This window comes from Filicampus tigris, chromosome 20, assembly GCF_054856515.1.
Source record: "Filicampus tigris isolate MCC_2025a chromosome 20, RoL_Ftig_1.0, whole genome shotgun sequence".
Classification (NCBI taxonomy): Eukaryota; Metazoa; Chordata; class Actinopteri; order Syngnathiformes; family Syngnathidae; genus Filicampus; species Filicampus tigris.
In genome coordinates this window covers 13780122-13794394 of record NC_141236.1, presented here as the reverse complement: position 1 = coordinate 13794394, position 14273 = coordinate 13780122, and the positions used below count along the sequence as shown (strand labels likewise).

At 46.4% G+C, this 14273-nt stretch overlaps 2 protein-coding genes across 4 annotated transcripts in view; both read left to right on the top strand.

The window, feature by feature from the left end:
• sash1a (SAM and SH3 domain containing 1a) overlaps positions 1-11888 on the top strand; it is a 123834-nt gene extending 111946 nt beyond the window's left edge. For all 3 annotated transcript variants that reach the window (XM_086018109.1, XM_086018111.1, XM_086018110.1), the window contains 10 exons: positions 122-196; positions 279-422; positions 1569-1701; positions 2238-2407; positions 2490-2699; positions 3079-3229; positions 3486-3614; positions 6679-7640; positions 8555-8686; positions 9394-11888. In XM_086018109.1, the coding sequence (XP_085874235.1) occupies positions 122-196; positions 279-422; positions 1569-1701; positions 2238-2407; positions 2490-2699; positions 3079-3229; positions 3486-3614; positions 6679-7640; positions 8555-8686; positions 9394-9648 (2361 nt within the window). In that variant the 3' untranslated portion in view covers positions 9649-11888. The remainder of the gene's footprint in view (positions 1-121; positions 197-278; positions 423-1568; positions 1702-2237; positions 2408-2489; positions 2700-3078; positions 3230-3485; positions 3615-6678; positions 7641-8554; positions 8687-9393) is intronic.
• A 612-nt stretch (positions 11889-12500) lies between these two features.
• The window catches only part of usta (uronyl 2-sulfotransferase a), a 33535-nt gene continuing 31762 nt past the window's right edge, over positions 12501-14273 (top strand). The window contains exon 1 of the mRNA XM_086019760.1: positions 12501-13312. Within this exon, the coding sequence (XP_085875886.1) occupies positions 13066-13312 (247 nt within the window). The 5' untranslated portion in view covers positions 12501-13065. The remainder of the gene's footprint in view (positions 13313-14273) is intronic.

Genomic DNA, 14273 nt, shown 5'->3' with positions numbered 1-14273 from the left:
TGAAGCAACCATGATCAGTGTCATGCATGAATCACAGCGCCTCAAATCCCACCGTCCGGCGCGATTCAGGAAGCGGTTCAAAGTGTGGCTGATTGTCTTTTGGCTCTGCCCCCCTTCGCAGAGAACGTGCAGCTTCGGCGGCTTCGACCTGTCCAACCGATCCCTCCATGTGCTCAATACCGGCTCCGATGCGCACGTGAGTGACAAGACGATGGCAAGAATGTGTCGGAAAGCCCGATGTGGCTTTCATACGTGTTTCCATATTCCTGATTCGACAGAATAAAGAGCAGGAGGCCATCTACAGGGAGGTGGTCAAGTCCCCCGCGACTTCTCGGATCTCGCTGGGCAAGAAGGTCAAGTCGGTCAAGGAGACCATGAGGAAGCGCATGTCCAAGAAGTACAGCAGCTCGGTGTCCGAACAGGTTGGACGCGCATTGAACTGAGATTCGGCGACGATTTGGACAATTTTAAGTCTCTAAACAATTCATCAAAAATGATTACATTTCGATTCGTCGTTGCCGCTCTACAATAAATCAACCCCCCCCCCCCCACCAAAAGCTGTCTTTTTAGTGTCCGAATCACAGCGCAATCGAGCAGAGTAGCTGTCCAAAGAAATAGTCTCCCCTTTCTTGTCAAACATTCACAGGATGTTGTCATGTGTTGGCCACATCATTAGCCCGCAGCGCGCGTGTGTGGGTGGGTGGGAGTATTTGTGTTAGTTACGGAATAAACAGAGCTCGGAAACATTGGGATTGTCACTGCGGGATCCGCTTGTCTTGGGTGTGTGCTTCGTGCTGAGCCCATTTGAGTGATGCAAGCCTCCCTTGGGCTTGCTTGCGCTCAAGGACCAGTGAGAGAGAGAGAGAATGTGTGTGTGTGTGTGTGTGCGCGCGCACAGCCTTGCTTACTCTGGCTGAAGTTTCCGAGTCGTTGCCATCCACTCCGCCAGTGGCCTGCACTGTCCGGGGCCCTGCGCAGCGGCCAAAGCATCTGCTCATGGCGGTGGTCTCATCGCAACGCCATGACCCACATTTCCAGGACTGCGTCATGCGGCTGTTGCTTGTAAAAACAAAAAGAAAATCTAGATGGGATTGAATAGCCAAACATGTTTTGTTTTGTAGGCAGGCTGCAGCGCCCCCTAGTGCATCACTGAAACAAAGCTCTGTTTTCGGTCTCTTTCTGCTGTGCTGCAGTGAGGTCATTGTTTAGAATACACGCGCCCACACACACAAAATCATAAGCATGTCAATGAAAAAGTATTTTCTTTTTTTTTTTCCTTAAACATCAGCTATTGTATAAGTAGTTGTAGACATTTTTTTTCTCATTCACTGCCAGACGTTCTCAGGCCCTCTTTTACCCTAAAGTTTGAAAAAAATATATAAATAAAGCACATAAACAAAATATGACAACTGAGTGTATGTACATGCCTAGGTGTTATGTTTTTAATCTTATTATTGCAAGATGTCAAAACAAGAAAAAAAAAAAAGCATACGGTTTTGTAGCGCATTATAACGACTCTGCATTTCCCCCTCCTCCCCCCGCGTCCCGACGTACTTTCTGCCTTCCAGTCGAGTCCGGATGGAGCACCTGGTTCTCCGCAGTCCCCTCAGCCCGACAGCGACTCCCTGGAGAAGCCCAAACTCAAGGCAGGCGGCTCAGTGGAAAGTCTCCGAAGTTCACTGAGCGGACAAAGCTCAATGAGTAAGTTGTTTACTTTCGAGTCAGCTCTGTGATTTTTACCGTCCGCGTTCACCTCAATATTGCCATGTCGCGGCAATAAGAGCGGGTGCCACTGCGAGCGCGCTTGTGGCTTTTGGAGAGCGGCCTGACCTCGCGCGTGCTTTTTGGCCCGTTACAACTCGGCGGTACTTCAACCCGTCCTTCCTGTCCCTCACATCTGTGCGATCAAAGGCTGGCTATTTTCCAAACTCGGATTGAAGTCCGGCCTGTCAGTTCGGCCTGTGTAAAGTTGTTGGGAGCACGCGGGCAAACGTACGCTCGGATTAACGAGGGACGAGGAGTCAGAGAGCGGAACATGTTGAGCAGCTCCTTTATAAACAGCGAGACGCTCGATCGCTCACTTTTTCCAAGGATTTGCCACAAGCGTCTGTCTTGACTAAAAAAAACAAAAAAAAAAAACAGAGTACACTCTTTCTTTCAAATGAAATTTACACCCAATTTGATCATAGTAATTTTACAGTCATTTGAGCAAAATGGGCTCCTGCGTTTGTGTCCAGGCGGTCAGACGGTGAGCACCACCGACTCGTCAGCCAGCAACCGAGAAAGCGTCAAATCTGAGGACGGCGACGACGAGGAGCCGCCTTACCGAGGACCCTTCTGCGGCCGCGCGCGCGTGCACACGGACTTCACGCCGAGCCCCTACGACTCGGACTCCCTCAAACTGAAGGTGAAAAGCCCCCGGCCGGGCTATCGCTCGCTTTGCGTCGGAACTCCGAGACCTGCGGGTGACCGTGACGCCGTTTCTGCAGCGCGGCGACGTGATCGACATCATCAGCAAGCCGCCCATGGGCACCTGGATGGGTCTGCTCAACAACAAGGTGGGCACCTTCAAGTTCATCTACGTGGACGTGCTGTGCGAGGAAGAGGAGAAGCCCAAACGGCCGCTGCGGCGGCGGAGGAAGGGCCGGCCGCCCAAGCCGACGTCCGTGGAGGAGCTGCTGGAACGTATTAACCTCAAGGTGGGACTACGCCGCTCGCCAAACCTCACCAAGGCCAAACTGTGTTGCTAAATATTTGACATGGCATCCACGCCGCGTCCTCAAATGGGTCACGAGAACAAATCATCAAAGAAAACATTGTTCCGGATACACGGAAAGAAATTACCGACAAGCGGGGCTAAATTTAGCGCAGGAAATTATGGGCTGCACGTCTTTTGCGTAAACATGAACACCCTCTCTTCATCTTCCGTCCCGAACGACACGCTGCCCTAAAAGGTGAGCCGGGCGTGCAGGCAAGCCACTTTGCGGGATGTTTGTTTGACGCGGTCAAGCTAAGAATAAAAAAGGCCGTTAGCATTGTTTTCAAGCTCATTGGTCATCTTCTGGCGGCTGCACTCAGGAGCACATGCCCACCTTCCTGTTCAACGGCTACGAGGACCTGGACACGTTCAAGTTGCTGGAAGAGGAGGACCTGGACGAGCTGAACATCAAAGACCCCCAACACCGAGCCGTGTTGCTCACGGCCGTGGAGCTGCTGCAGGAATACGACAGTAAGGAGTCCCTCCCTCAGTACGTTACTGTCTCACATTGAAGATCGGGGAACGCTCAATTTCAGTCTTTGTGCAATCATCTCCACTTGACCTAGAGACCAGCTTTCGCCGGGTGCTCCATCTTCTTACATGTTCCCAGCAGTCCGTTTAGAAACAAATCTCTGAATGCGCTTTAAGTGGATGGTGCCCCCCTCAAATAATTGGTGCATAGCCACAATTTGAGGAAAAGTGACATCCATTTTTCCTCCATGTCCAGGCAGCAGCGACCCGGAGCGCAGCGGCCTGTCGAGCTCCCAGGAGAAGCTGCTGTCCGAGGGCCGGGGCCTGATCGGAGACTCCCCGCGGGACTCGGGTTGCTACGAGAGCAACGAGAACTTGGAGAACGGTAATGTTGGCTTGACTGGGATGTGGTCCAACGGTGGCAACGTATGCGCTCCATCTCTTGACGCTTCTGCATTCTAACTCCGCCTGTGGAACGGTGTCTGATAACCAAGCAGCTTTTCTTGCTTATTGTAGCCACTCAAGTCTCTCCTCCCGCCTTTGTCCCTCCACGGCCGGCTTTCCCAAACTGTGTCAGCTCAACAATAATATTAACAAATTTGCAAACATAGGTCAACCGTTGCCATAACATCGTCATGTATACAGTGGGCCGCAAAAGACAAGAATAATCTTGTTTCTTCCTATTTGACTTTTGGTGGCATGCTGGAAAAGTGGTGAGCACGGTCACTTGACTTGTTGTGAGGTTGAGGGTTCGAATTTGGCCTTCCTTGCCTTCCGGGCTGGAGTTTTGCATGTTCTCCCACAGCTTGCATAGTTTTCAGCGGGTACTCCAGTTTCCTCGCATATATTTGGAGAAATTCAGACTATTGTGCTGGAAAAAAATCTTTCTTTATATCGGGAGTAGTTGAAACGTATTACTCATTTTCCTTTTTTTCTCCAATAGATACAAATTTCTTGGAAAAATTTGAACTTTTTTTTCTTGTCATGTGACCTTTCCTCATGACATGAAAAGTTCATTTAAACCATTTCACATTATATGACTGTGTAAATTGGGTTTGTTTTCCTTGTACAATTACAACCAACTTTAGAATGTTTCCATGACTATTTGTGTCAATTATAACCTTTTTTTTGTCAGGAAACTACTTGTCAATTTGAGAGTTGTTGATTAGTCATTGCACCTCTAATACAATTCCAAAACATAGAAAAATATGTTTTAACCTTGCGTATAGAATACGAGAAAGTCAAATCCATGTGAAACACGAATCAATAACATTTTACTCAGTCAACGGGCGACCCAAAAGCAATTCTCCCGGGACCCCTTTTGTCCCCCGAGCCACAGTTTGGGAGCTGTGGAGACGCCGCCTCTCATGACCCACTTGTCCCTCTCTTCATCACTCTTTCCGTCCTTGTAGGCCTTCTGTGCCATCAGTACCGAAGTCCGCATGTAACCGGGAAGGATCCTGGCCCCAGGCCACTGAGCCTGGTCTGCCCAACAGCGCTGGGAGCCGTTGGCCAAAGGGAGAGAGCCTCCCCAATGCGCACGACAAGTGTTCTCATGAGAACAAAGTCACTGCCAATCCAAGGATTGCAAGCTGTGGATTCCACATTGATGACAGTGCACAAAGGGGACGATTATGAATATTTCTGCTAAGTGCAGCAGAGTACCGTGACATTATTACGTAATTAAGATGTGTCTGCAGTGCTGATTGGCTGTTTCAGAGAGACTGGATTGCACGGCAGCCGCCTTGCGTGATGATGTGCCTGAAACGGTACAGAAATCCGCATTTTTAACAAAAGGCAAATGTGCTGAATACGATTTTGATCTGAATTTTTGAGAGTGCCGGAGCTCCCTGTACGTCGTCTTTCTCCCACGTATTTTTAACATCCATAACCCATAAATCACCGCTCTGTCAAAAACCACTTTCCTTTCTGATTGCTGGTTTCCAGTGTAAATACTGGCCTTAACTTCAACTGTGTGTGTGAGTGGTGGGGGGGGTGGGGAATTGGCCACGCTCATTGTGTGCCACCATAGAGATTGAAGTCGTGGAATTTAAAAGAAGCACACCAAAAAAAAAAAAAAAGTCCCTACCCGCCCCACCAAAAAAACAATAAAGACGGCGCTGCTTGCTTTTTGTTTTGTCTCTTGTTTTCCTTTGCACGCCTGTAAACCGTTCGTCAACTTCCTGCAATTTAGAAAACGGTCTGCATGTTCTTTTCCGGGTTCAGGGATCCACGGTGCTATCCCGAAAGACGTGTGTTTGTCAAATCAAAGTGGTAGTGAAGAAAATCACTTTTTCCGAAGCTGTTGTGTTGACGATTGTAAAACTGTAAGGACACCGTTGATCCCTGAATGCTCGAATCAAGACAAATTTATGTTGTGCCTGCCAAGTCTTCTTCTTCCACATCATCAAGCCGCCTCTTTTAATTACACTTGAATAAGGACCTCAGTAAAAAGGTAAAAGGATATTGCCGAAATAAGTCTTTCAAATGTATAAGAATATGTTCTATGCTGGCCCACTAGTATTTGGGTTTACTTCCTTTTTAAGATCCTCAGCAATGCACATTTATCCACGCAGTATTATTCTTTATTCATATACTCGTAACGTAATTCCCATAAACGACACCTTTAATGTCTTGTACAATGTATTTCATGAGTCGCAGCTTTTTCCCCCAAAGTGTAGCATAACAAATGTATTCTTTTAATGCTTTAGTCAGGAAATGTAAGTCGTTTTTGGGGGGGATGGCACTTCATATTCCAACTCTGTTGCAAGCAATATCAAACTGAAATTTGGTGAATCGCCACTCAAGGTGCCTTCATCTCTTTTCACGCCTGATCAATTAACATTCCAGTCAATGTAGTAATTTTATATTTAAATAACTTTTTTTTTCAACATTTTTGTGTGCTGCGCGACATTTCATCCCATTCCATCTATCGAATTTGTCTGCGCATCCCATACGTTACGTTTTTTTTACTGTGGCTGTTTTCGCCTATTTCACCCATCATGCTTTGTAAATCAGAGGACACGATGGTAAGTTGCTTCCACTTTTCATTCTACCACGCTTGATGCCATTGCATCATATTTGTGCAAAGAGAACAAAGCTCAGCTAATCGAATTTTATAGTAATTTACAGTAGTTATCAATGTACTTTCACGATTTGCTACTTAGAAACCTGCCCTGTTCTTTGCTGAAAAAAAATCGCTGATGGACTATTACTGTTCTCTTTCTGAAACCTCCTAAGAGTGCCCGGTCTAATAAAAAATGAGCGTTTTGTCGACATCGTACGGAATCGTGGTGCCATGGAAGTGAGGGGAGGAGCTTCTATTTGACATTCCAAAGCCATGTCTCAGAAAAGTCGTACTTTGGAATCACCTTGAGATGCATTGTAGCTCTTAGCGGGGGATTACAGTAAGGCAGTTGTTCTTAAAAATCTTTATTTTTATTTTACAGGCAAAAGCAAGAAGGCCTCCCGCTCTGGTCGCTCTTCCGCGGGCCAATCTCCGGACTATCCCACTCTTCCCATGACCATCTCCAGTGAGGCCTTGCAGCAGAATGCTAAGAACCAGCGCTCCAAGTTCCCCAAGAAGCTGTTCAGCAAGCCCTCCCTGAAGGGCTTCAACCTGCTGGGGCGCCGCAAACCCCATCGACGTTCCCCCATCCCGGCCAGTCGCAGCTGCGAGGACCTGGACGAGCCCTTCCAGCCCGCAGGGTCCTGGAAACGCTCCCGCTCCCTGGGAGACCTCCACTGGGAGCAGAGGAAGGAGGAAAATGAGGAGGTGAAACCCACTAAAAAAGAGCCCGGCTCGGACACAAGTGGGGCCCCCGTTAAGGCGACTTCGCCGGCTCGTACTGCAAGTCCACCGGTGAGCCCGAAACCCAGAGTTGACAGACCACCTGTACCCTCGCAGCTCCCTCTGAGACCCCCTTGTCCCACAACCCAAGCTCCAAGTCCCCCGGAGTCCAACGCAAGCGGTGAGAGGGTCATACGGACTCATGCCAAAAAGCCGCCCGTACCGCCCCCCGTTCCCGCCAAGAAATCCAGAGAAAGACTCGCCAACGGGCTCTGCCACTCGCCGCTCTCCGTGCCCTCTTCGCCGTCCCCCGCCCCTTCCCCGACGCACTCGCTCACGCGTTCCCACCCGAGCAGCCCCGTCACGCGCTGCGCTAGCGCTCCGGCTCCGCCCCTCCCCGCCAAGACACCCGGCAGCCCCCGCGACTCCTCGGCGGCCTGGTGCGCCGGGGAAGAGGCGGGCGTGTCGGCGGCGCCCCCGTGGCTCTCCGACCTGGGCGGCAAGGTGGCCGTGACGAGGAAGGCGTCCCATTCCAAAATGAGTCCTGACCTGCTCACCTTGCTGGAACAAAGGCTGCAGGCCGAGGGCATTGACCTCACAGAGGAGCCTTACTCAGACAAGGTAAGCGCAACCTGCCACATGGAGAGCCAAACATATAAAACATGATGACAGAACGTGTGTAGTGATAGAGAGCATTTACCCGACACTTGTTTTTAACCACCAATTTGAATACGCATACACTGAATAAGGAATATAAATGAGTTCTGGTATTGTAAATACAATCATATTTGTGCCGACGTAACAAGGAAAAAAACACACAATGTCATCCGTTCCGTGACAAATCATAATTACTTGTATTTTGTTTCCCGCAACTGGCCACTAAGTTTGCTTTGTTTTGAGGCCCACATCAACTTTGCTTTGATGTCCAAGAATGGAGACAAGTGAATATATTGGTAGCGTACATCATGCGGCAGGCGTTGAGTGCGAATGCGCACGGCAATAAAAAAGCTGCAGGGGCTATGATGTGGTTCAGACTGTTAAGTTTATAGGGGAATTGCACTTTGGGCAAACAAGGTTATAAAACCTTGGAGCGCCCGTCAGACCTCAAGCGTGATGCGCACGAATCAGTCAAAAATGGAACTCTAAGAACTCTGAAGCCATTTTTGCTTTGCAATATGAAATTTGCCAAGTATTGATGATATATTGTTTTGTTTTTTTTTGTTTGTTTTTTAAGTCTAAAAGCCTATGCCCAAAAGGGCATTAGCATTTTGGTCCAAAGCACCGTTTTAGGGTCGTTTCCTGGGGTCTATCAAAGACCAACTGGTCCTAGAGTGTGTGATTACTATTTGTGAGTTTTGGCTCTCCCCCTCTTGCAATCCTTCAAAACATTTTCACAACACGCCTCTGCTCCATGTTTGCCAACAAAAACCAGAGTCCCTGTTGGAAGTCATTTCATTTACATACCAATTGTGTTTACCGAAGACACAGCTGAATGTTTTCCCAAGTAATCATCTGTCACGTCTTCACCCCCCCAGCACGGCCGCTGCGGCATCCCCCAGCCTCTGGTGCAGCGCTACTCCGAAGACCTGCAGCAGCCCGTCAAGGAGGTGGCCTCCGCCATGGACCAGCTCAGAGTCCGAGAGCTGCGCAAACAACACCGCATGGCCGTAAGGACGCAACGGATACAATTCTAGTGCTTCTCCAATATTTATAGAGTCCCTATTAAGTCAAAAGAAATGTCTTTTGATGACATACTATGTAGAAGAGTGTTGTTTGAAAACCCTGCCAAAATGTAATAGTTAAAAAGAAAAAGGCGCGTATATGAAATGAGGCTTCCAAATCAGGAAAAAAAAAATGAAGCTGTTCTCTCTGCTGTCAGACGCTGTGGGCGTGTCCTCTGAAACCACATTCAAATTCTACCGCATCACTTGGAAAAATGGATGGTTCCCTGTCTAGTGTCTTGCTTGTGCCTTCACATAACTGGAATACATCCCACCGAGTCATTGTGGGTCTGTTTTATGCCGGAGCAACGAGGCGAGCTATAGCAGCCGCACAAGCGAGAAGCCCCCTGTCCATGCTGGCTGTCAAGTCAAGACGTTTTTTTTTTCTTTAAACAGAAATAATTTCTCCTTATCCCTCATCCGCCTTTGTATGGGTGACTTTGCTTGTCAACAATGAGGCGCTCTAAAGCAGACACGCCAGCGAACGATACAAAGCAAAGACGCGTTTTCACGTTGAAGGCAGAGCGTGCGAGCTAACTGCAGTTCACAATTTCACCGGATAACTGCTGACACAGACGTAGTTGCTCAAGTTCTTATTCTTGTTCGTGTTCATCTAAAAAAGCGTAGCCTGATGGAGGTTTATGTGTCCCCAGATCCCCTCGGGCGGTCTGACCGAAATGTGCCGGAGACCGGCGGCGTCGGGTTCCGTCAGCACCGTCTCGGACTGGCTGGTGTCCATCGGCCTGCCCATGTACGCCGCCACCCTGGCGGCGGCCGGCGTGGACTCGCTGAGCGGCGTGGCCTCGCTGACGGAGAGCGGCGCCTGGGAGGCGGGCGTGCGCGACCGCGGGCACGCCCGCCGCTTGGTTGGCGAGGCCCAGCTGGTCACCGAGCGGCGGGACGCGTGAACCCGCCTCGCCGTCGAATCAAAAGTATCGGTGGCGCTCGAGTACTTCCTGTTTGCTAGGACGCAGTTTTTTTCTAATGTTTACGGCAACTTGGAGTCGATCCTGGATGCTAAACGGATGCCTTTAAAAAAAACAACACACACACACACACACGCACACACAAAACGTCGCTGTGAGGTGAAGACCCGCCCCCTATTTGTTCAATAAAGACACCGCCATTTTGTAGAATGGACGCTTCACAAGTGCATGGCTTGTGAAAAGTGGCTTTTTTTTTTCCTATGGTACACTTCTCACAAAACATTCAACTCTGAGGTGGAATTTTACTACCACTGAACAGTTGCATATTCCAAAATTCAAATTCAGTTCTCGTGCATTTTAGGCTCATCCTGAAATTTCATCCCAAAGGCCGATTTTTGGAACGCTTTTGTGAGTTGTGTATTTTCCTCCGCCAAAGTGATTCCCGTTGTCGCGTGGCTACACTAAATGCATACCGTACACCAATAAGTGATACGTGGCTTACTTTTATGAAACTGTATTTCTGTATTATAGCTTCCTTTTGTTCGTGCGTTCTGAAAGTTACAGCCGGGTCACATTACCAATCAGTGTTCCCGACGTATCCAAGCACGTTTTTTTTTTTATGGTATGTTTTGCCTTAGCCTAATGAGTGGATAGTGTTGATGATACCGTAAATGCAAGGTAAGGCCTTTTTTCCCCTCCCATGCGGTGAATTCAGCCTGTTTGTTTCAATTACGCAAAGCTAATTTGTTTTATTCGTACTGATTACAAACACATTTTAAGATCTTAGTAACAATCTCCAAAGAGACAGAGCTAATATTTGATAAGAAGCACAATTTATACACAGTGGAACCTCTAAAGTTGACTGGCACGGAGGTTGTACAATTTGGAATACGGGCAAAATTGTGTGTGTGTGTGTGTGTGTGTGTGTGTAAGATTACAATTGTAATATTCTGGTCAAGCAGTTTCACTTTTTTTTTTTTTATATATATTTGTAATTAAAAGATGCATTTCATTGTTTTTAACATTCATTAATTTGTACTTTTAAAAATGCATAGTTTGTAAATGGAATTTTAAAAATACCTTTCTTTCCACATATAATTTATTTTAAAAATGTGAATTTTGTTGTTGAATAAATTTGAATTTTGAAAATGCACAGTGGACCTCCGCTTAGGGGGAACCTATCTTCCTGTTATTTGAGAAAATGATTGCTTATTTGCATTTTTTCTATAGCATCAATCATTTGCAGAGTTTTCGCTTTGTGTACAACTGGTTCACCAAAAAAAAAAATTGTGAACGCTTCCAGGCTAGGATTTTTTTTTTTTTTCCCCCATTTTACCTTTTCTTGAGCTTTTGCTTATCTAAAAAGATGGTCCATCCTCAATGACGAAAAATGAAGTTGGGTAGAGTAAGCATAATATTTCATTATTAATACAAATAATTAAATAGAAAATAAAACATACTGTCTAATTATTTGGGGAAATGGATTGTCTTGAACTTTGGAGGTTCCGCTGTATATCAAGTATGTTGCCAGTGTAATTTAAACATTTGCATTTTAACAAAAACAAAACATGTCATCAGGTGGAAGCTACAAAAAAAAAAAATCAGGGATAAATTGAGGGCACACTCGGCGTGAAATCACGTCAACTATCTTTTTCTATTTCATCTTTTTCCCCATGAAGAGGATGTAATACCCCACTTTCAAATGTGGTGCTCCGTGAGAGGCGAGAGAAGTGTTTAGTAAAAATAAATATACTGACACTGTAAATGCACTTTAGAGGGTGACTTAATCTAGCTGCGACATTGGCTTTGTTTTTGCGAAAGGTTTTGGTGGCTCCTTAATGAACGGCAAGTGTAATTAAATGAGTTATACACCTTTTTTCCCCCCCTAATCACTCCCACTTTGTTTGCGCCGTCTTGATTACATATATGAAATGCTACGCAGGCCTTGCACATTCTATATATGTAATTGATATTTAAATAAGTTATTCAACCCCGCCCCCGTCTCTTTTCCTTTCCGTATATGGACTGTAATTAGCTGTACTATACGAATAGCAATACCTTCCTGCGTAATGCATATTGCTTTAGCAAGTGAGGAGCTGCATACAGTTTGTATTGTAACATATGTGTACAAATGATTGTTTTATCTGCTTTGCATCTACTTAATGATTGTCCATACAGATTTGCCTGTGTATTGAAATAATAAAAACAACTCATGTCCATAACTATGTGTCATTCACAACTATAATGATGATGATAATAAAATGTTTCTTGCCATAAGCCGCCCCGCTGATATGGTTTGAAATGTAATTTTTTTTTTTTTCCGCAGATTAAAATACATCATGTAAAATGTAACCAGAGGCAAGGCATTTTGAGGGGGGGGGGGGGCGGGGGCGGGTTGCTGGTTTTCCCTCAGAAATAGTAAATGTATTAATGTTGTGCTATTTTGAATATGCATTATATAGTAAATGTATTCTAAGTATTTTTTACCAGAATTCATGCTGAATTATATGTAAAAGTCATAATTTCACTCATGTACATCAACCTTGTAAATGATGTGTGTGTGTGTGTGTTTGGAACATTTCAAAATATGCAACCGATGAACAACTTGGACGTCCCAGGTAAGTAATGCATGTCTTAAACTCTCATTGTGTTCAATACATTAGGCTCCTAATTTTCAGCATTAAAAACTTTTTTTTTTTTAAACATTTGCTTGCTCAAAAGGATTAGTGGACCCTGCATATTTGCGATCCAACAACCACAGGGTCATCTATTTGCTGAATTAAAAAAAATAATTTTTGACTGGGTTTTTGAATTTTCAACCGCCGACCCCCCCAAAAAATATTCCCAAAAATACTGTTAAAAATTCACAACACATTTTCTTGGAAACTTTAGGGGATTCCAAAAAAATGACCCCCCAAAAATCCAGGGACTATATGAATCCACGGGTATGTGGGGGGTGAACTGGGTTTTGTGTTGGGTGAACCACTTGATGGCGCTGTTTTCCAGCCATAAGTGCAAATGATGTAAATTGGAACTTTTTGACTGTTCGGTCCTCCCGCCTCTCCTCCTTTCTCTCCCCTCTCTCTCTTTCCACGTCCAGTAATCTGACACCCTTCAAAAAAAGGGAAAAAAAAGGGGGGAACCGGCCTGGAAGAAGAAGGATGGCCTCTTGAAGCAGCTTGCAAAGAGCCGCGACAAGCGAGCCGGAGCGTGCACAGCGAGTCAAGCCGAGCGAGGAGCCACCTCGAGCGGACAGGAGCGCAGCAGAGGAGCCGGTGACGGGTGGGGGGGATTTTTAATTTTTCAACATTTTTTTTTTTTACTCCTCTACGGCTTCAAAGTGGGACTTTCCGATGGTTGTCCAATGGGTGACTTTGCACGGCGCCTCGTGAGGAGCAGATGATGAAGAATTACAGCGGCAGTCCGCCTCACAGCAACAGCAACAGCCAGAGCCCCCAATTCGTCCACTTCAGGGACCACCGCAACCACCACAAGTTGTGCTCGCTCGCCTCCATTCCTTGGCGCTTGCCCCTCCGAGCGTATGGATTCTGCATGGCGGCGCTCTTCGTCTTCTGCCTGTCGTCCCTCTTCTACCAGCTCAACGGAGGACCCCCCAGAGTCCTGCTGGACATTCGACAGTATCTCGGTAAGGGAAACAAACCCCCACCCACCCTCTTCTTTTTTAGGGCTCTCTGCTGCCTGGCTGGCTGCCTTCCGTGCGTAAACGCCGAGAGGGCAAATGTCTGCTGTGTGCGTAAAAGGCATTTTTACTCTGGTTCATGTCGACAAGCATGACTTTGACGCGGTTCCGTGGCCGCAGCCTTCCAATTTGACACACTGTCATGTACTATTATAAGTGACTTTCACTTTAGCACTGTCGCGCGTCAACCAATCTCACTTTTGCGCTATTACACGCTTATGTCTCCAAATTTAAATTCCTAAAAAAAAATGCACCTAGATTCCTCGTTGACTTTGACTTTACATTTATTTACATTTTACACTGTTCTCTCTACAACCTTTTACACGTAATAGCTGACCAACTTTCACTTTTGTAACGTCTACTGCAATCCTATCATTTATACTGTACTTGGATTTTTGGCCAAATCTCACTGTTTAACCTCCGCAGCTTTCTTCTCGACAGTTCTGTGCCTCCAACTTTCACTTTTGTACAGCAATGCGTGTACAACGCTTAAGTTTTGCCCCTCAGTTTTCTGTCTCCAACCTTCACTTGTACGCTGTCATGCGAGTGCAAATCTCACAATTTCACTATTGTGCGGCTACAACTTTAACTTAAACAAGAAATCGCTTGTGCACGCGTGTGTCACTTTCACACTATTTTGTGTCTACGTCCGACATTTTTACACTATTCTAGTCATACAACTTCCATGTTCACACTGTCTGCTGTGTGCAAATCTCAATCTTGTATGTGTACACGCTTTTACACTTTTTGGTGTCTACAAACGTTTACTTTTATCGGCCTACTGCGTGAAACAATCACTTTTCAACCGGCAGTGCGTGTGTGTACATTCATCACTTTTATCGCAGCAGCTGTCACTTTTGCACTGTCAAGTTCTGAACTGCATGTATGCACCAAGACCAGTTGTGCA